The sequence below is a fragment of the Acanthaster planci genome, linkage group LG03, assembly GCF_054643075.1.
Source record: "Acanthaster planci isolate LZ-2023a linkage group LG03, COTS_SCS, whole genome shotgun sequence".
NCBI classification, from domain to species: domain Eukaryota; kingdom Metazoa; phylum Echinodermata; class Asteroidea; order Valvatida; family Acanthasteridae; genus Acanthaster; species Acanthaster planci.
The window spans coordinates 8000903-8023713 of NC_141779.1; the positions used below are offsets into that span (position 1 = coordinate 8000903).

Genomic DNA, 22811 nt, shown 5'->3' on the forward strand with positions numbered 1-22811 from the left:
ATTAAGGGCCATTTTGCCATGTCAAATACGTCCGCGACATAAATAAGGCTGTATGTTTTAGACAGATTACAAAAACAGGCAGCAAACACGAGTAAATCACTCCTCCTAGTAATTTAAGGGAAAACTGTCATCTTGTAATGCTTAATTTGTTTACTGTTATCATCATTTTAATAAATTCCCAACAGCGGATGAATAAGTCCAGGTAAATATAAATAGAACTGATGTAATGCATACTGAAAATTACGTGTGTACTACAAGGTTGGTGGCGCTATTCAAAGGATTCTACCTGGATTCACCACCTGCCTGTCTGTTATTTGTCGTCGTCTGTTAAGCAAAGTAAGAACTTTCTTCCTTTTTTCTTCTTCCAGGTGGTGCGCCAATTTCATAAACTTGAAGATTCGGGCACATTAATGGATAGGCAGTTCGTGGATGGAGTTCATTATAGAAAGAATAGGTTACTGGTTTACCACTGGAGATTCATTTGCTTAAACTCTAATAAGGTCGAGTTCGGGCGACCTGTTCTTGACACAGGTTTCGGCGTTCTCGCGCTCTAAGTTGGGGGGAACATGCCTCAAGAATACTGTTCTCGGAACAGGTTCACACACCTCCTCGTCAGGGTTTTACACGAACACACGTGAAAACTTGTGAGATTTGATTTTTGAAAAGCTGCAAAAACTAAGATGGCTTACAACACTAGAGACAATGGAAAGTTTTGCACAATTTACATCTATAATTTTCCATGACAGATATGATTTTTTAATGGAAGAGGAGTTAGCTCAAACATTAATTAACTCTCGAAGAATGTACCAGGACGCCGCCATGTCGCATGTTTGTTGTATGTTGCTTGCATGGTACAAGTAACTAGTAGCGATAACCGGTTGTACAGGTAAGTTCCCAGCGTTCGAGCGGCCGACCCACAAACAACAATTCGAGCTGTTCCTGATACGAGAACAAGCCGCTCGAACTCAGCCTTGAGGTCTGATGATAACGATCCAGGACACACCTAGTTATGAATTTCACAACCTCAAATAATAATTATGAGACTCTCAAATGTACCCCGAACGGGCCTATGGAAGATTTTTATGTGAATCATGGGTAAAATTGCAGAGAGGGGAGACGAATTTTACAGACTAGATAAGGACCATAATATTATAACAAAGATCACATAGGCCTAACGCTGGCGCCATACGATCTTGAGCATAAGACCATTTTCAAAATAGTTTGTCGTCCACTTAACAGTGTTGAGGGTGGTGGTCCACTTAAAAATCCTCACCAATAGGCCCGTTCGGGGTACATTTGAGAGTCCCATCTGAGTGTGTGAAATTCATAACATCATCATACAATAATTGACGTGTCTACACGTCTGAATGACCATCTTTCAAGCGTGTTAATAAATTTTGATATTCCTTCTGAACGCTGACTTCATGATTGTGGCCAAAAGTAGGCCTATGTCTGCCTTAAATTTCCAATAAGAGACCATGCCGACTTCAAACTCGAAACCAGGAGTACGTTTTAAAATTGAATCACAATTGAGACGAATCCAGCGACATTTACTGGATATTTCCTATAGTCCACGGAAATCACCGTGCTGATTTTGTATGCCAACCGACTGTAACGGCTCATTGGCTTCATAGAATCACTGCTTTAATACCGACATTGGCGGGGGCCACTGCACATGATCAGGAATGGTCTGGCCGTGTCAGTGGTTTCATCTACAGAGAAGTACGAGATTTGAAAACTTCAATCGCAACAACTGAAGGTTAAACCAAGCCGTCTGAAAGGTTAACAACTGTGTTTGAAAGTCAGATTATGATGATCTCACAAATATAATCACGATGCTCGAAAGTTAGAGTAGAACATTAACTCTTGCAGCATCAATTGAATGCACGCAACATGCATGCGGTGAAAATCCGCTTGAAGCATCTTCGAAACAGTGACGTACCGTTAACCGCTAGGGACGACTTGCATGGGGGCATATCCTGCCAAGCCCCCCCAGCCATGTATGCCCCCAACCCAATCACAAGAAATGTGCGCACCCGTGGATGTCACATCAGAATCGTTACCCTGACGCCAGTGCTTCAAAACGTCGGGCAGTTTATTTGGTGCCCTCTGTTGTCCACGACTCAATTTATAGGCGCTCATTTCTATTTGATGAGGACCACAAAGACGTAAAAGTCGTTAATTATGGGTACGTTATTCCATCATGAATACATTTAACCCTAAGAGAGCCGGGGTAGAATCCGCCCCCCACCTTCAATATTTTTTTTCCAAATATTTCTGCAGTGCATTTTTTCAAGAGTTGAACCTTTAGGAGTTTTCAGATTAAATCTTTGCGGTCGTTTTGACACCGATTTTGCGAAAACAGAACATACCGTTTTTGCGGAGCACGCATTTTATCGACACGAAGCGGCCGACATGTACATACTTTTTCCACTGCGGACTGTCTGGCACACACTGAATTTCAAATGACCGCAACAACAAAGCCATGAGTCCGAGTCTGGTTGGGTTTAAACTTCATGTAATGATAAGGGGTGTCTTTATATTCATGTCAAGCTTTAAATAAAAAATCGAGCGAGGCACAGCCAAGTTCTTGGGGGCAGAATCCGCCCCCGACTGTGAAATGGGCCAAAATAGCCTGGCTTTTTAAAGGTTGAATTAAAGTGTGGTCATATTTAAATTACGTTTTGTAAAACCTCCAAGTATTTCGATTTTTGTCATTATGTTTCCGTAGCCCGTAACTTTCGCTTGGTGAATAACAGTGATCCTGCACGTTGAAAATTATTATAATAAAATATGATAATTATAATCATTATTATAAAAGAGACAGATGAATAATATAACAAAATGGAAAAACCAAACATTTATTTTTCAGACTATCAAACACTTCTACTGCCACAAAATCACAACATTTTTGTGAAACACCCAAGCAAAATATTTATTTGGCAAGAGGGATTTCGAAAACAGATTAATCATTGAAAATCAAAAATCTACAAGTTATCAGTCGTTATCGTCATTTTACTTAAATAATGGTCACACTAAAGGTATTAATTTAGACTCAAGCCATTTCTTATGATACATCGAATCCATTCCTTTTGAAAAATATGTACTTAGCGGGTTTCTGTATTTACATTATTTACATGCATTCAGCCATGAAAAACAGTTACTAGAATTAACACTCCGTATAAGGCACACTAGCGTGAGTGGCTCTTTGTCTTAACAATTAACAATTTACTTAGTAATTTAATAACCAGTAAAATGCCCTTGCGGTATCTGAGTGGGCAGATCTAGGAGACTTTGGGAGCCATCTCTCCCCCCCCCTCCGACTTAAAAAAAAAGTTTTTGAAGAATGATGAGAGAAATGCACTGATTTGAAAGGTTCCCTCCCCCTCTCTAAAACAATTTTGGCCTCATGAAACATTGTTTCTGGATCTGCCCTTGTATACACAGTGCTGAAATTTTAAAAGTAACCAGATTTGAGACCGACTGAGGCGGGAATTCTCTCGGCTCAAACAAGATACAAGTGTTTTTGTTCATAGAAAACCTGTAAATCACGCAAAACACTACGAATACAACTTAACTGTGACTTAAATTAGTTGCCGTTATTCAAATTATTAAGATTGTTGGAAGACCTCAAAATGGAAGGCACAATCGGCGCTGCACACGCTAACCACATGCATATGTAACAAGCTAAAACGTGCACAAAATTAGATTATTATATTATATCGGACGCACACATAAATATTCCATGGCTTTTGCATTTAAAAGCAACTGAACATATTGTTATAATAAAACTTACGATTAATTTTACCAAATGTATTGCCACGGAGATCTGGTTATTCTTAACCGAATTTTCAGTTTTATACAAGCTCCCAAAAAGGAACTGATATCGAAATTCTATTCTCCAAGTTTTTTTTTTCAGCGCTCTACGAACTTCAAAAGGTGGGATAATTACTGGGATCCGTTTCTGGATTCTCCCCTTAATCTAAACTCAAAGAGGAAAACAGAGAAGAAAAGCATTTTATCTTCTGTTGTACTTAACTGCAAAAAGTATCTTCTCGTGATTTGAAAAAGGGATTAAAATCACAGTTATGTATTAACACTATTTCGCTTGTTACTAAAGCAACAGTCATTCAGTTATTTCATTTTCAGAGTTTATTGTGCTGGCTTTATACAAAGAGTCCTTCTAGAGGAAACGTTGACGACAAGTCAGTTTAAAACACGGGATAGGGAAACCCAACAGGAGGGAAAACCCCAGAGAGAAAAAATAAGAAAAAGTTCCACGTGGTCCAGTCGTACACAAACCCTATCCCGATGGTGAAGCGGGTGGGATTCGAACTTGAGTCATTGGACGACTGAAAAGGACCATGTCATCTTGACTGCTCTATTTGCAGGTGTTGACCCAGACAGACTGGCTGCATTGCCGGCATTTGACCTGGCAACACCAGTGGAACTTACAGTTACACCATTCCGTCTTCCTCTCTAGCTTAATATTGTAGCCCCTCCCACAGCACATACTATTGCAGCCATTCGGGCCGTCACTGGTCCGGTTGCAATACCGGTCCTTGGTGCCCAGGGTGCCCACGCCGGGATCGGCCTGGCAGAAGTCGGGTGACTCCTCCAGGAACACCAAGTGATCCTTGGGCGGTGAAGGTGGCCTCTTGCGCCTTCGCCGCCGCTGGCTGTCGGCGGTCACCGGCGTGGGATCGTCGGCCAACCTTAGGTTGCCACCGATGTTGTTGCGCGCCACCACTTGTTTGGCTTCGTGAAACTTCACCAGCAGTCTGTCCCCGACCTCGCTGAAGTGGGGCGTTTGCATCCAACACGTCTTAACCTCACAGCTGCCAGACATACCGTGACACTTACATTTCTTGACAGCATACTCAGCAACCGCCTGTAAAAAGGACAACATTACAATTAGCATGAAATTTTAAGCAAAATCGAAGAAGAAAGGGATTAGAACGAGAAGATGGGGGGAGGTCAAACGCGCCAGGAATAAGACCAAAGTTGTGTTTTACAGCCAGGCCACCAATGCTATATTGGCGTTGGCAGTGACGTCAGACTTTCATAGCGCGCATAAGTAAGTGCGTGACAGGAACCCTCAAAATGGCTCCCGAACGTGCAGGAGTCACGTTACAACTAACGCTGTGTCAATTTAATAGCAAATCGGGTACAATGAAAGTCGACATACTCGCTAATTCCAACAATTGGACATGCCATTTTGACCATTTTGCTCCATGAAGTTGAGGGTGGTTGCGGACTACTGTCTACCTCTGAGCATACTTTGGTAACAATCGGTGGAATTAATCTGCGGGACAACACAATTGCGCCGCTCCATCGTCAGATCGATCCTGAACGAAACCTTCGATTTTTATGTACATTTTACAAGACAATCATGCCCAAAGTCTTGAATAAAAAAGGATAGTCAACCGAACGGCAGCGAATAAACAATTATGCACAGGACCGACCGATAGCGCAGCGCGATGGCGCCCAACATAACCACAATTGCGGTGTGTGAATTGACGGGGTGAATTTAAGACATTACAATAGATGATCCAAATAATAAAAACCTTTTTGTCTTTATATTATTTGACACAAACTGCAATCAGATTTGCTAAATCCGTGATCACAAATCGCTGTTGCACAAGTTGCAAAATAATTGTTTTTCAGTGCCCGCCGCATCCCCCACGTCGACTTAAGTTTTCTCTTCGACTTTGACGAGCCAATAACACCTTCAAATGCGGTTTTTAATACTGTCTGGGTGGGCGTTTGCGGTCTGCTTCTCCGTTTGAACGTGGCCTTGTTAATTTTCTTCGGGTTCTTGCACATTTGTTGTCAGCGTAAAGGATACATTTACCCTATTGTCATAACTTTGATTCACCATGGTGTAATAACAACACGTTTATTCAGTTAAGTAGCACTGATGGCCATACATGACTCCCTGTTTCTCATTCATGAGAGGAAATCAACCGTATTATGTTTTCCTATCTTAATGCTCACGTTTCGTTTTCTTGCATTGGAAAACAAATAAACACAAGGCAATTGCAAACGCAGATAGATCAGTTGTTGTAGATTACCTGTTTTGCCAGTGCTTTCCAGCATTACAGTCTGATAGTTGACACTTCCAGCTGGGGAACCGGGACATGAAAGTGCAACACCTCGGAAGGGAGGGCTCATTTGGGGATGAAAATTTTGGATAATCGTTTCAGAAAACAATCCCAATCCACCTGGAGTAAGAACCTAAATACGTTAATTGGGCTTACGAATTATCAGGTCAAAATGATCAGTAAAATTATGTCCTTTTGAAGACACACTGCTTATATGTAAATTTGCCTATAGTTTTATTGTCGCTTCCCTTCATCCCTCCGGAAATGCTAGACTATACGCCTTAAGAGTAAGAACCAACACCTTCCAGAGACATTCCAATAACAAGTCCAGAAATCCTCAACAGCGACGATGTCCTCGGTTTTCAGTTGTTCCTGCTGATTGTTTTATTGTAAGCCAAAGTTCAGTTCATTTTGAAGTACTATCTCCTTTCAATTCACTGTTCTTGGTTCTAACAACGTGGATCACGAGAACGAGAAATGATAGGAACTGACGGAAACGGTTGCATGACGAGGTACATTAGTCCGAGACAAAAACGTCGGACTCATATTCCGAAAAAAAAATGAGCCATACAGTAACACCCCTTGAACGTGATTTATTCATATGTCTGCGTTGAAAGCGACGTAGCTTTATTTCAGTTCAGCTGTCATAAATCGTTAAAATGGTTACGAGGAACTGAAAACATGTTTCAGATTCCGGATTGACACCCAACGGTGAGAACGCGTGTACGTGGGCTAACCGACCGGACCGTTAAGCAAATCAACCCAGCACGGTGCCAAGCTGGACGCGGTAAACTACAAACGCACCCAGAAAATTGCAACATTCTAAACAACTCCTGCTTCTATATAAAGGGCACTTAACCACGACCCACGGGGTCCAGGACTAAATCGTTGGGACTTTCCGAAGGGGTGATGTGGGGCTGATATTCTGCAAATAAGGGCCACCGAAGGAGAAATATCAACCTGTCGTTAACATAACATTTGAAAAGGAAAATCTCCCGCAAAAAGCATTATACGAAATGACCACCCATTAGTGTTTGTGTAACCATCATCTCCTCAATTTCAGCTTGCCAGATATGATTTAAATCGAAATGCAGAATAGCCCAGTACCAAGTCTCATTATGTGTTTTGACCATGCAGAGGCACATTCCGCAGGTTATAAAAGTCTTCACAAAAGGATAGAATTTCGAAACTTTAAAAAAGACTCAGTGAACTTTTTTTAAATTAACTATAATAACAAATTCACTAATTCAATTTGTATTCATTTAACTACGATGACATTTTGACGGTGGGAATTGTTATTTTGCACCCAGTAAATGACCCGTGTTAAAACCATCTCAGACATCCTGGGAGTGCTCAAGGGTGGAATGACAACTTCCATGCATGAGCTCTCCTCCCACAGTTTTTTTTTACTGGCCACCGGAACTTGTCTAGCGAAAATCGGATATCCGTCAATTTATGGCTCCACCAAAAAAAGAAAAAAAAAACACTCAGACAGAATAGCCTAAATGCTTACGGAGGTCTGGCATTTAACAACGGCCTCTCAGCCATCTCAAGTTTATGGTCGGCGAATTAGGCCAGGTTTGGGGCTGGACTGTCTCCCAGAGGGCCCGAGAGTAGCGTTTGACCCCATCACCAGCAATTAGGGTTGAAACTTTAAACTCGTGTCGTGGTAACATGTCGATGGTCTTGAACTCCAGCGCCCGCCCCGCGGTTCGTGGGATGCTGGTTTGACCTTGGAGGGTGTCATGAACCCCTCTACTCCGGCAGGAGATCACGGGAACAAACCCACATTCGTTTGATTAAAATTGAGGTCAGATTTACAGTTATTCCTTATAACTCAGTTCCGTCTTTTCAAAGGTTAAGAACACTTCGCTGTTAGTATTTTGTCTTCATACGTCTTTGCATGCACCCAAATGAAGTAGACAATCTATTCTGTTGTAGCTTTTACTTTGAAATTGCAATCGATTTCAGACGAACCAACTACTGCAGTTTTAGTTTTCAAATGAACTTTTTCGAAAGTATGCAAATTGGAAGTGCGAATGGCAACAAGAAACATGTTTGCCTCAGGCTGCGTCTTCCTTGTGCCTCCATAATTATGACTGCCTTCGTTCCATAAACTCAGTTATTATTAGGTGAGAAGCCGTACATGATGATATCAGACGGCTTATGGCAGCACCTATCTACCGCATCTACATCGGGTTTTTTGGGGGGGGGTTGTTGTTCGATTTTTTTAATATCATTTTTTTAATATCATGATTTTTCGTGTTGATTGACGTTTGGGTTACAGGTTAACAGATAGGTCTTACTTTATCCGATCTGGAGTGCCCGTTCTTGCTTATTGAAATAGAATTTTGACACAGTGTGCCGTCGAGTATTTCAATATAAACCATGTCCACGGAAATGTGCTGATTCGCGGAGATCTGACTGGAATAACAATGACTATAAATACAGCACATTTTCCGCGAATGTGCTAAGACCTCGCAAATGAACTGAATGAATGTCATTAATGTGTTTTGAATTTTAGATTCCCATCACAGAAATGCGCGCGAATCATCACGAGGCGGACACCAGATGTCGGTATGAAAGTCATTCTTATATGAATGATGCGATACTTACTATTCTACCAACGCCGTTGTTATGGAGATTCATCTTTGATTTCATGTCTCGTCCTTTCTCTTTACAATCCAGGAAGGACTCCACGAAGGTCGTGCCGAATTGGATGTCGTGGCTACAGCCGCCCCACTGGAAGTCCACCTCGTCCCCAACGAAGCGCGTGTCACAGCCGCAGGTACGGAGCTGCCCCATGCTACAGGCCCGGGTCACTTGGTACAGGACTCCTGCGGAAATGGTAGCGTAGGCAAAGGCGGTCTCTTGGAAGCCTATACGAAGTGAGGCAAGATAATTGTCGATGTCGTAAGTTTAGTTTTACATTGTTGAAGTGAAATTTGACAAAGAAACAACCCTGGGACCACCAATGGTCGCCGCGAATTACATTAGCAGAACACACACTGCTATTCCTGTGAGGGCCCATTTTATCAAGGTTCATAACGACTAGCAGCACGTGCTTTAATAGACACAAAACATTGCCCTGCTAAATACGGAATTCTGTCGAAATTTTCCGTGACACACTCCTATTTCAAGAGGGTGAGATTTCACTCAACACGTATTCGAATGAAAGTTCATCCCTCCAAAATTGCACCATGGGCAAGACGAATTAGAGTCAAATCAATTCACTCATAGAAGTCGAGATTTCATTGAGGTTTCCAGTGTAGCAAAAGTGGTTCTGTTTCATGCTTTTCAATCTGAATTTAGTGCTATTTTTAACTCCAAAATTTTCCAGTCCTTTGCTTTAATCTTTGGAAGTAATTCAGATAGCTTGTTTTAATTGTCCTCAAGCAACGTTTAGAACCAAGCTTCTAGGAGTTAGAGAATACCTTTTGCGTCCCTTGGGTAAAATGATGAGTCAACATTAAATGCTGCTTATTTTGTAAATTTAGCTTTATTCAGTTGCACTTGTCTGTCCTCATAAAATGTTTTCTTCTTTTATCCCAAAAAACAACTTGGCCTCTAAAGATAATCCCTCGATCATTTCGCAAAACAGGCAAGCATCGATGTTGGCAAGGGAGGATATTCGTGGCGACCTACCGAGGACGGCTTGTCAGACCAATTGATGTCTCACCTGGAATAAAGTCCTGCAGGTGAGTTGCAATCTGCACCGCCTACGCGTACACCCAGCTCCCCCCTCCCCGCACCTGCGCCCGACCGCACGACACATCGGGGCCGTCAACGCCCGCTCTCGGACGCCACTGCGGTGCTTTTAGAAGTAGATAGTGCAACAAGGAAGGTGTCACGTTGTGATTGTCACGCGAGCTGTGACCTCGTGACGATGAAAGATGGATCCAACAGAAGTAAAGCCAATAATGCTGTTACAAAAATCTTCTTCAAGGAAACTCTAAAAGGGGGGTGCTGATGGGCACCGGCAACACGGTACACTGCAAATACTGACTTGAGGGAGGTGAAATAACATCGAACTAATGTTACGATTCGAGTTCTATTATTGACTGCCCTCTAGTGATCACAAAGATTAGCATTCAACGGGGTAGAATGTGCCACGTCGGGATGTGCTTAAGCCGCGTCTGAGTCAGCTGGCTACGACCGGTAGATACGTACACGTCTTTGGGAAAGCCACTAAAATGGCTTCCACAGGCGCAAATTTGTCGGCTGCATGCACCAAAGATACTTTGGGCATGGCTGAAACATTTCATCGCACGTGTTCTTGCCAAATAGTAAAAACAACAGACAAAGAGGTTCCCCGTCATCTGATACTTATCACATTACCAGACGTCAGTTTTAATTCGACCGCTAGCGGGCGCCCTGCTGAGTGCGCATTATGGAGCCTTTCCGAAATCCGCACCGTGCTCGCAACAATTGCGACTGGACAAATGGGTAAACGCTTCCTTGAGTTTTCCCCGAAGTCCATTGGTTTGACTTCTGGCAGTTTAACTATTTTAATTCAATTCTTGTAATCACCATGTGTCGGAAATCGTTAATAGAAAGGATCGATGTTCTTGCCAAAGCCTAAAAATTGATGTACAGTATTTGGCCAATATTGACGTACAATATCGTCTGCTTCCGGGGCTTTTTACTGAATTATAAGGTATTTATGAATGGGAATAAGTTTTTTTTTGCTGAAGGCAAGGGTCATTATCGCGTAAGACCAAACACATTACTCATGATTACATGCCGTTCATAAACTCTCAGTGGTGTCATTTAAGTTTTAAAATACGGGATAAACAAAATGACTCACTATTAACTTTGGAAGGGGTAGTTTCAGGGTTCAGGGAAGCAGGGTAGGCCTATTGTGTGGGACGCAGATCTTCACAAGTTAAACCATGTGGAAAGAGCCCCTCTTTGCACGTTTTACAGTGACGAATTCCTCCACACAAAAGAAACTTTTGGTTTGTTTTAGATTTTTGAAAAAATCAAATCTCCGGTTGAACGTAACCGGTTACTTTTCTTGTTCGTGGGAGTTTCATAATCCCAGTGGATTACGACCGAGAACTCTTGTGGCATAAGCTACAATGAAAATCCTGCGAAGCCACCATTAATGATGAGTATACAAGGCAATACAGTGTCTGGCAAAAATGACAAAAGGAAAGTCTGAATTTACAGATAAACTATAGTTTTATTCCTTTCACATCAAATATTTTATGTGTACTTCCTTTCATCTCACCACGCCAAAACATCGCAAACCGCGTACCTTGTTCAGCTCACCAAGTCGAAGAACACAACCGTTTATGTTCGGCGCGGCGAGGTACAATCGGGCCTCCGCGCCTGGTGGAAAACCGCTCGCTACCCGGCGGGGCATCCGATCCCGGCAAATTATCTTGTTTACCCGGTTCATCATGGTCCGATTTACGCATTAACGGCAGGGCCTGTGGCCAGTCGTAGACTAAAGTGATTGAATTTATATTGAAAAAAAATCCCACGTACCGTGGAGAAAGCACACAGCGCAAAGTAGCAGAATTTTGTTCGCGTGTGTGGCCTATTGCCATCGATTCATTTCCAATATCCGCGCCAGATGTTGAGTTGTGACACTACATACAGCGCTAACATGATTGAAAGTGCTTGTGAACTTAGAAATTATGAGCATTTTTCAGCAGTGAGTATAAATAATGTGTAAACAGGTCAAAAATCAGTAGGGCCTATACATAAAAAATCATTCTGCGAAAGATGCAACTTCCGGTAAGACTTCATATTCCGTTAATACGGGCGTTTCACAATAGTGCGCCTCCAAGAGTTTGGAACGCATTGGCCAATTACAGTGCGCGAAATCTGTCGACCCATTGCGCGTTTGGAAATGGTCGACAAATTTAGCGCGTTGTGATTGGCCAACGCGTTGCAAACTCTTGGAGGCGTACTCTTGTGAATCGCTTTTATTTGGAAATATGATGCTTTTTGTTTCATTCCGTTTGAATGTAAATATTGTTTGTACCCTTGTCTAATTCCAGAAATAGAACAGATTTATACGGAGATAAATCACGAGAGAAACTGTGTGTTTCATGGGCGGAGATTTCTTGTCACATGTGGGGGAGGATGATTTCTGATAGCTCAGCATGGCCTCCATTCACAGGTGAGATCGTGACTCTGGGAAGTGCGTGGCCGGTGGTGCAAGCTAAAGGCGCCTTTCCATATATATGCAGCAAGCGTTGCGTATCCGTCATAATCGCTCCCGGGCCGATTTTGACGGCCAAACGCAACGCACACGTGTGTTATGTTACTGGAGTCGATTTTTGAGTCTGTGGAAGTGAAACGCATGGACGTACCTATCTAGATATTGAAAGGCACCTTAAGGGGTTAAGGGTGTGCATAAAGTGGGCAGGGATTACATTGGTAACCACCCCGTCAAAAGGTGGGGGAAATATATCCCCCACCCCACCACAATGGTCTGTCTATATAGCTTTATGTGAGCACATCCACAGTGGCGTATCCATTTTATTAAGAAATTCAAATCACCAGGACTCTAGAACCAATATCACCAACTTCCTTTCTCCTTTCCCCCCTTTTTAAGGATGGCGGGGGGGGTTGAAAATATACAGATGAAAATAATCGGACAGTTAAGTTTAGAAAAATTCCACGCTGTCTCGGTGGACCACATACCTGGATACGCCACCACTGTGTACCCACCTTGACTGGAAAGAAAAAACACGCGCATTTTTGATGACTCAAGAGAGTAAATTCACCCATGAGAGCTATGTCACTGTAACGTATCAGCAAAACATTGTGTTCACAACACCTGCATAAAACATACAAGACAACTTGGTCAGAAAAGGTGTCATACAATGGCCAGAGAAAGTGTCAACGGGATCGACTCCAGCGCAAAGTTCTGTCTGTGCATAGTAAACCGTCGACGGTCAGTGCGGTATCTGACGGCGAGTGCGTTGACCACGCATTTAGCCCCTAGATCAAAAAGATTTAAAAAAAGGGGGGGGGTAGTTCGTCGTAAATGCTCAGGCTCTGTGACTGCGTTTTGTTTGCTCTGATGACAGGGCCGTTTCAGGGGAAATTTACGCCACCTGGCTCAGGGTAGAAACCTCAAGAACAATGTTTTCTTTTAGCGGGTTTATGATGGGAGTTTTATGTCCCCTGTGACGAGTGAGTTAGAAGGTGTTGTGTTAACACTCAAATTAGTTTGCAGAGAGTGGAGTAAAACCAATACACCATACACACATATTGTATATGCCACTCTGTACAGAACGCATCATAGGCGATAATGGTAGATACATCTATATACAATATGGTCGACTATTTTGTATTTTGTATATAAATGTATATACCATTAGTCCCCGGCCGTTTGCAGCGTCCTCCTCAAAAAATGTAATTAGAAATAATAAGTCGTCGAAATCGGTATTTTCTGTTAGCCAATATTGTGTTTTTTATTGTAATTTCAGATACCTTGAGAAAAATCAGAGAATAAAACGCCCTCTGCGATAAACCGATACAAACGATGCACAGCTGCCAACTTTCTTTACGTTTCAAGTAGGAACCCTCTGACTACATACGAAACAAAACTTTGCAGACTAATTGATTTTGAACATCAAGTGTGTGGAACTTTTCAGTGTGTACATAACTAAACAGCTTAAGTTTTTAGCGCAGTGTATCGATATTTTGTGTGAGACTGTCGAATGGTATGAAAGACTTAAAGTGACAAGACAAAAGGAGTTTTGAGTTGAATCTGTGCATCTTATCTCTTTTGCACTGACGATCTGTTCGTTGGGATTTTTTCAATGAAAGAGTTCTATAGGCCTGCTATGTTCGTTTTAATACTGCAAAACGTGCACTTTGAAAAGAGACTAAGTATACTACCGGTACTCGACTGGTGAAAAGTCTATAATTATCCACAGAGCTCGACTGGCAATTTGTGAGCACCTATTGAAGACCAACTTAGACATCGGATATCGGTACGAATTCCTCGGCACGATCAAGAGATTGAAGAAATGAGGCTTACCATTATCTAACAGTTTGCCTCCACAAACCCGTAAGTGATGCTTTGGGAAGATTACCCGCTTTATTAAGTAACCCTTAAGTGGTCAAACACCATTTTTCTTGGGACATTATGGACAAAAAAATGGCGAGCAGGTCGGTCACAAACAGACGCCTGACAAGCCTGGCCGAGTTTAACGATCCCGCGGTAGTACTAACTCTTCGGTATAGAAAGACGTTTTACGATGTCATTTGTAAGTGGGTGGCGAGGGCCTACGTTGCTAAAACCCTTTGCCCTAGATTGAATACTATTGTGCAGGCCGATCAAGCAGATACAAGCACTGGGCAAAATGAAGTGACATAAATTGGCTTGTTTTGACCCTTGAGTGGTGGTAACTATAGGCCACCACGTGGAACAAGCGGGCTTTTGGCATGGACCTATGCATTGGAAGAAATCATTTGTGCCCAACCACTGTCGTGCATTTTCTTTTCGCTGACATGGGTGTACTGGGTGTTCTGTCGCTGGGAAGTTCGAAATTCAGGGGGAAATGCCACTGGTTTCACCTGTTCGATGATTGTTGACACATTCATCTTCCCTCGATCTTCCCTCGAACGCCGCAGTCTTTTCCGCTCAAACCGATTTTGTTCCCGTCTTCGCTGCTTGTACATGTACATGTATACTTTCGCTCCACGGCGCAGACTACTGAACATTTAGGGCCGCATGCACAATGCCTTAAACTGGTTCCTCAGGGTCCTCGTTATTTCCCCTCTGCGATGTCATCTTCTTAATATTAAAGTGTAACAACTATCCTCTCTTATTTCTTCCTTTCATCGAGACTTTTGAAGCGAACCCAAGAGCGAAAATCTATTTACACTGTATATCCAAACCGACCACCCCCCAGATCTCACCCTCGCTCAGCTGAATGGCTTCCCGCTACAAAAGCGGCTACTAAGCAGACGAGAGGATGGCTTTACGTCGAAATTAGACCACAATGTAGCCCTGCGCTGAACCTGGTCCCCAGCCTGGGCCATGTGGGCTACGGTATACTCACACAAGCAATCCTTTCCGAATTAGATCTTAAGCCTGTAATGAGCCTTTCCGCTTAACGAACCGTGCGGGATCCATGTCTTTATTAGAAGTTAGTGATTCACTGCCTCCCTGAACACGGTAAACGAGGTATAAAGTATGGCATACAGAAATCTACAACATAAACATTTTGTATTTCTTTGCGCAATTATTATTTATTATATTTATTTATTAAGTAATTATTGCACATGAATAAGATATTTCTTTTTTTATTGCGTATGCCTCATATCTGTGCAAATCCTTCGCCAGTTGAGGCACACTGCTTGCGTTGTTGAGACAAGAAACGTGAAGAAACAAAGGCAATATATGTACCTCATTCAGCAACCATGGAAAATAGAGTGGGATGGATAATTGATTCATTAATTATCCCGTTTCACCTGTTTATTTCTGCGGTAATTTCCAGAGACTCACCGATTTCGTCTACATGGTACATAGTGCTTGGGCACATTATGGAAATTAAGTCCTTTTTGAAATTTTCTTAGAAGAGTAGGCCTACTTTGTTATTAATTAAACGAAGGAAGGGATTTACTGTAGATTTTTTTTCAGGAATTGCCGAAATAGAAAATTTCATTATAGTTTGGGTATGAGTTTGTCGGCGTGAAGGCCAGTTTATACTGGCGCAAAAGCGAATACAAACGCTAATTATCTTGTGACGTCAGCGTTTCGAATTCGCAAAAGTTAAATACATTTCAACTCGAGCGAAATTTTGCAGTAAATCTTTCGTGTCGTCAAATTCCCGTCGCTTTCAGGTTCGCCGGTAGTACAGGTATGAAACCGCCTGTTAGGACAGGGAGCTTCTTTTTTCCCTCCTGAAGGTCAACATCGTTTATCTTTATCGGCTGATTGCCTTCATAATCACACCACGGGCCTGACCGAGTTCCCAACCACGAATACGCTGCCACTTCCCCCGACCACAATCGCACATGGATTTCATGAGTTTCTTCGAAGATGGCATTCATCCGTTCAACCGACGTTCTTTTTTGATTGGACCTTCACTTCCTTGAATTGCGACAACTATAGCCAATGAAAATCTATCCCTTCTGCGAAATGAAAAACATGGGGTAATGTAGGCCTATCTGACGAAGGACTGGTCGATTCGGATTACGGATTTATTGCTAGGGTGATGTAATGAACATGATTTTCTATGATTGGTTATTCCTTTGATGTTTTGAGTCAGTCCTTTCAAGACAGATTTCCTGGCAGCATAAAAAGTTAGCCAGTTGGTCGTGCCAAGTTTTTTTTGCCAAATTTGAAGTGAAAAACTAGTTGACGCCGATAAACAGGTGAAACTTAGCGGGGAAATAGGCAGCCCTGGGAATGCAATATAGAAAATTGACTGAGAATCATGAATGACACTGTCAAGTTTTGGGGGCTGCGTTGAAGCGAATATTTACGGTCAGGCCTCGGATAAAGTCAATGGAAATGTTTTAATCATACACGATGTTTTACGAGGTGGGCGTTGGGATTTGTTCACTAGCTGACATCCCATAAAAGCTCAACACCCTTTGTTGAGTACAAATTGATTTTATTCTATTTTCCTTCCAGTAAAAAGGGAGGAGAAAAAAAAAAGGAAAATGTTTGGAAAGAGTAGTCTTTTTTTATCGCTGCGCTTCATACTCCAGCCCCGGGCAACGTAACTGCTTTCACTTAGGTGGCGTGTTCCACGATTGGATATGTCACCCTAGCCGTGACAGACCCGTCCCAGCATGTCACGCGCGACAGTTGGCCATGAGTTACTACGTCTGGGCCGCTCGTGGCAGGGAACGAATCGGGACATTACTTGTCGGATCAAATCGATTGTTCAATATCATCCTGAATTAGTCCGTAATCAGACCGACTGCACTGTCTGTATGGGAAATCATATTAAAGTATTAAGTTGTGTTCCGATATGACTTTTCCTTGGAGTTTTCCTGCCTTCTTTTCGTCAAAATGTAGGCTTTTCTAAATGTTAAAAAGACTTCGCTTTGTTACAAAAAGCAAATCAAACTTAAGACCCAATTAATCATTGTTTACATTTTCTCTTGTGTGACTTCTCGTTCTTGTTTATGTTTATCCTGTATAAGTCGTCGGGAATCATTTCTTGTTCATTTTTATTTATGGTTCCGCTTTCATATCCAACCGTTCAAAGAAAGGAAGATAGGAGAATTAAATAGCCAAAAATTACGCGCATCATTTTATAACTAATTAGTTTTTGTTCAATGTTTTTATGTAGTTATTAAAATGGCGTTCCCATTTGGTACCCCTTCAGGCAAAAGTGCGGTGTCATAATATATTTCGGATGAATAGGCAAAACTGAATTAAGTCTAAATTCTGTTCCCAGCGGAATTTCGAAGTGTATGAGACGACCAGCCAGGTCTAGACCATGTGTCCCCTGACTACAAATCCCGGTCACTGATATACCACAATCGCTTGTAATGGTGCTACCAACCCCTTCCCCAAAACTACGGATGAATCGATGTACTAGGGCACACAATACAGGGCACTGATGTTGAAAAATCCGAGCCAAAGAATCCCTGTAGATTTCTGAGGAGAATACAGTGGGCTGTCTTTTTCAACACATAGGCCTACACTCTTCGAATTGTTTAACTACAATTTTTGAGACTAGGCAACCCTTCTTTTTTCTATAGCTGATTAGTCAGTTCATCCACTTTATTTACACGATACTGAAAAAAGCCCTAAAGCACAGGAGACGTTCTGATTGATCGGCTAGATCTAGATCTAGATTGAGAGGAATGGTTGCTAGGAACAGCAAAAATATTGAAACCTTTTATTTAACACTAATGCATTTTAAATGTGTGTAATCTCTCGATCAAAATTGTATTCTTCGTAAAAAAGAAATTAAGGCTGTTATTCACAATCTCTCGCTCATCCCCATTTATGGACAGAAGGTGGAGTGTTGTGACGAGGGTAACCTATAATTAATTGTGCTTATAATAAATTTGAAGAGCTACCCCTTCTCTATGCGTAGCCCTCAAGGTATCCAGGCCCTTTGGGGGGCAAGGGGAGGGTAAGATGTGCTAACTTCCCACAAGGGCAGTTTACCCCTTGCTCACCCTGGCTTCGCCACTGTCTTCTTATGGTTATAAACGTTGTCATATTCCAAAGACTATGTGCCCCGAGCTGGAACAAGAGAGGGCGCAATTATCTTAACAAGGGAGGCTCCTCTGGTCGGAACTGAACTTCACTGGTTCATGTGCTACGGTCGCATCGCTACCAACAAAATGAAAACTCCCGACCAACATGGCTCTTTGCAACCGATGAGGGTGTGCTTCTGCTCGAGGCGAATTATACCCCAAAATTAACGTGTAGAAGAGAAAGGTTGCAATTTTTCACTGACTTTGTCTGACTTTCGCAATTTTGTCTGATAAACTCGTTTTCATTAATGCTAAATGCTTTGTTAATGCTTAGGCCTACTTTATTTCTTTGGACTAGTCATAATTAAACAATTTTTTTCCTGTGCGCGGTAACAAGAAACCCCTCCGGGATCAGAATGGCCACTGAGGGTCACGGCTTTCATCGACTTCGAGAGATCATGATTGGAGTCTCCTGATAAAACAAAAATAATACTTATCATCATGCTACCGATCGATCTATTATACTGATACCAAAAAATTCCCAATTTTGCCCGTCTAGACTCAAACGTGTGGCTTTTTAAAACTTTTGTCCAATTTATTGGACATATAAAACATTCCTTTCCTATATTTATTCCTACAAAATGTTTCTGCAAAAATATTTTCGGTGGAAACCTATGGCCTTCAAAATTAATGATCCGTCGGCAAACTGTGATTCGTGGGGGAAATAAAGTAACTTAGGGTGACACTGCATGTCAGTGTAGCGCCCTGTAACAGTTACTGACTTGTAATTTTCCTGCTCTCTGACTGTAATTTTCATGTTCTCTATAGGAAAATGAACTTCGTCATCATTCTCCCTTACAACATGTGCAATTTTTATTATTACTCCTATGAGAGAGATTAAGTACATCCAGGTTAAATACAAATTGGTAAGGAGCAACGCCCCCTATTGTCGTAGACCACGAGTGGACCGTTTCCTGTTGGATTCATCAACAAATTGAATGTGTTTAAAAGATTGCGGTCTTGTTGGAACAAAGGCCTTCGTCGTTCATTTTGGGGATATTTTGGAGGGGACAAAAAATGTGTACAAGCTTTACTTTACATTTTGACAAAAAGTTTTATTAATGTGTTCCTCTGAATATGCTGTAGGAATTCAGACAAAGAGTGGTACCAAGTTCGTCAAACGTCTTTGGAATTTCAAGTTGACGCCAGACTTATCACTGTCATATAGCACCGTTTGCTGTTGTTTTATCATACATTTACAGACATTTCTGAAACTGAGAGACGGGTATGGTGCTCTTAAGACTTGGCATTGATGTCTCCGTTTGTAGCGACAATTCCAGAATGTCACGAGTGCACATTAATTTCAGTGTGGTTTTTGCAAATTACCGACGTGGTCAATCAACACTGGCTGCGTGTTTAGTACTGTACTTAAAACCCGTGATGCGTTTAACAGGTAAGCAGTCTTAACCATTTGCCCACCATGCTTAGCTGCGGTCAACTATCAATAACTGGAGACAGAAATTTTGATTTTTGCGTCCAGGAGGGGTACTTTTCAACACTGGGTGCTGCCCGTTATTAACGTAATTACATAGGCCTAAGACAAAATTGATAAGCAACATAGTAAAAACATGTCGCCCAAAATTTACCATTTTCCGACCACACATCATTGAGCGATTACTGGTGTCGCTTGAAAACAGAAACAATTATCGTGTGAGTTTGTGTAGCGGGCACCAATACAGTGCATTATGGGACTTGCCCCGCTGATTACCAAGCCCAGAGGGACCCTTCTTCGCCCTTCAGTTCTCAACTTGGCGGTTCTCATGCCAGCAGGGGGTGATTAGACTTTTTGGTGGAGGCGCCGTTGGATACTCTAGCGCTACAGTTTCAAAAACAAAAACAGTTTAGAGGGGAATTGTGTTTACCTACGCGCTGTGTGTACTTGTACGTCGCCCTGTCCCACTAAGGTGAAAATATTGACTTAGGCTATTTGGCGTTATTGTCTTAAGTAGCCCCCTCCCTCGACTTCAATGAGTTTGTGACAAATTATTAATTAATTTTTTGACATCTATTCTGCACGATGTTTTGATATTTCGGCCTTCCCATATAGCAATTCTTTTTTTAAATATGTATATGTAATTATCTGCATTTATTTAGAAATCAAGCTCACATATTTTCTTATGGAATAAGCAGGACAATTGAATTGATAATAATTCATTTGTCTTTTCAAGTCATTTTTCAAATAGTGGATCGTTTGGACGACAGTAACTTTTCAGCCTTTTGTTCCACAACGCCCCGCAAGAGCAGATATTATTGTTTTCGTCGGAAAAGGGAAAGAAATTGTAACGGCTGTATTCCGCAAAAGGTTTCTACAGGATTTCCTGCAATATTTCAAGATATTACAAGAAAATGCACAATAGACGTTTTATTTGCACAATTCGTTTTGAAAGCATTGACATTTATCTGTTCTCAACCTTTTTTGTTCTAAGGTTGTCAACACAGGAGTCTACATGAGTATTACCGAGAAATGTATGCCTGGGTGTAATCAGGACATATCCATGTATGGGCCTATACTTCAAGTACTTTTAGAGTACATGCCCTTTAATTTTGAATCAATCTCAAGCAGTTAAGAACTGCTTTTAAATGTTATTAGAATTCGTTACCAATTTTAGCATCTTTGAAGACAGTCAGTCATAAACAACCCAGCCCCCCCTTACGTTACTGGAGGTGAATTGTGACCTTTTTAGGTTTGGCGCCTGGGAAGGTCAAGACTCGGATTGAGGCACAAACACGTCGGCTCGGCTGTCGGCTCACGGCAATGACACCTAGGTTGAGGAACGATGGCAGCTGGTACCCTGCCGTCACGCTGGTACCTGCTCAGGTGAATCATCGCCAATCCGTCGATATACTTGAATATCCGTGTCGACTCATACAGCATCAACTTTATAAACTTAATGATCAAGTCAGCCGCGTGAGAAAAGAAAATATGACTGGAGATAATACATTTCGGTGAAAAGAAAAGAGGATAAAGTGGTAAATTCAGAACGCGACTTAGTTTTACGTGTGCTGTGCAAGCTATTTTTTAATATCTTGGTGTCTTTTTCTTTGGTCTGTTTAAAATTTCTGTCATCTCTCGCTCAGTTGCGTCCCTGAAACTTTGGAAGAAGCCCGACTGTTGTGGATTTCCCTGAAAGGAATTCAAATCCCATAGATTGATTGCACGATTTTCTTAACGACTGGAAGTTTAGAGAATCACTGGCGAACATAATGCCTTCCTCAAGCTTGGAGCCACGTTTAAAATTTGGAAGACAAGAAAGAGACTCATATTGTTTGATATTGAACCAAACTCATCCAGTGTCCCCCTGTAGAAACGAAGGAGAGTAGGCCCCTACCCCTTACAAATTGAGCTCTGATCTTGAGGGAATCGACACATCGTCTGGTGCCCCATCGCCCGTCTCCTCTCGCAAGGGCGGCACCTCGCTGAGCTCCCGCTCGCATCTCTCTCCCTCGAGACAACCTTGAGATCCCTTTGCCAAGTCTTTGAGTCAGAATTTCCCTTGACGCCGCGATATCGGTGTAGCATTTGTCGCACTGAAAGACGTGGGCTTGCAGGGTAGGATCATCCGGCGCAATTCCATGAGGACACTCCCCTACGATTATCGACAGAACTCTCAGGGAAAGGCTGGCCACATTGAGGCGACGCGTAGAAAGGCGCGAGCGTGCGGTAAGCCACGGTGTGGTTTATCTAACACGATAATCGTGATGAATACATCGCGAAGGTCAAGAATGATGGGACAGATTGGGAAACATTAGTCGAATCACGAGGTTGGTTAGATGTTAGACTTTGGTGAGAGCCACCACTATGCGTCCGTTTGATTGGTAATTACTCCTATTAATACCATGTCAGGAAACGATCTCCCAGTGGTAATGCGCGCGTCATAATTGCTTTTTAACCAAGAGGGATTCACTTAAAGCTATTGAAATTGGTTATGATTTATGATAAAAATCATGGTACCTCGCTCATGATCAATGTCCCCCAACTTGCAGATTCAGGGGAAGTTGTCGGTAGGCCTAAGCGAAGTCGTATGATTGTGGTTTGATCCACGACAACTCCAAGCAAGTACTCCACGATACTTTCCCATAATTATGCACACGCATGTCCGGGGCAGACGGCATGCTCGTTCGCTTATCAGGGTGCTTTTTGGAGCGAAAACAGTACCGCCTACTACACACAATTACAAACAAATGCCCCTGAAATGCTTAGTGAAGTTGTTAAGCAAGACACCTGCGACAGTTGAGCAGGAGGGATTAAGGGTGATGCGCCTCCTCCGGGCAAAGGGTGCCATAGCTCACCGTCAAGGTCAGACTCATTTCCCCGCTGAATATAGATCATATCCGCTCATTTGCCCAAATTGTGAGCCTTTGGCGAGTTAGTGGAACCCAGCCAGCGTGAGGAAGTTGTAACCGCGAAATGTCACTCGCGAATAACTGAATGGAGGTCTCGTAGAATGACCTTAAAAGGCAGGACGGAATTCCACTGTAAACCCTTTGGAAAACGTTATCATA

At 42.3% G+C, this 22811-nt stretch overlaps 1 protein-coding gene and 1 long non-coding RNA gene across 3 annotated transcripts in view; one reads left to right on the forward strand and one right to left on the reverse strand.

Moving 5' to 3' along the window:
* The first annotated feature begins 27 nt into the window (after positions 1-27).
* LOC147799603 (uncharacterized) lies at positions 28-12958 on the forward strand. The gene is made up of 4 exons (XR_015424653.1): positions 28-336; positions 8793-9017; positions 9706-9802; positions 12116-12958. It is a non-coding gene; the product is annotated as an uncharacterized LOC147799603 (long non-coding RNA).
* LOC110983430 (protein Wnt-10a-like) overlaps positions 2515-22811 on the reverse strand; it is a 34684-nt gene continuing 14387 nt past the window's right edge. For both annotated transcript variants that reach the window (XM_087134109.1, XM_022242684.2), the window contains exons 3-4: positions 8721-8983; positions 2515-4891 (exon numbers count right to left, since the gene is read on the reverse strand). In XM_087134109.1, coding sequence (XP_086990235.1) covers positions 4382-4891; positions 8721-8983 — 773 coding nt within the window. In that variant the 3' untranslated portion in view covers positions 2515-4381. The remainder of the gene's footprint in view (positions 4892-8720; positions 8984-22811) is intronic.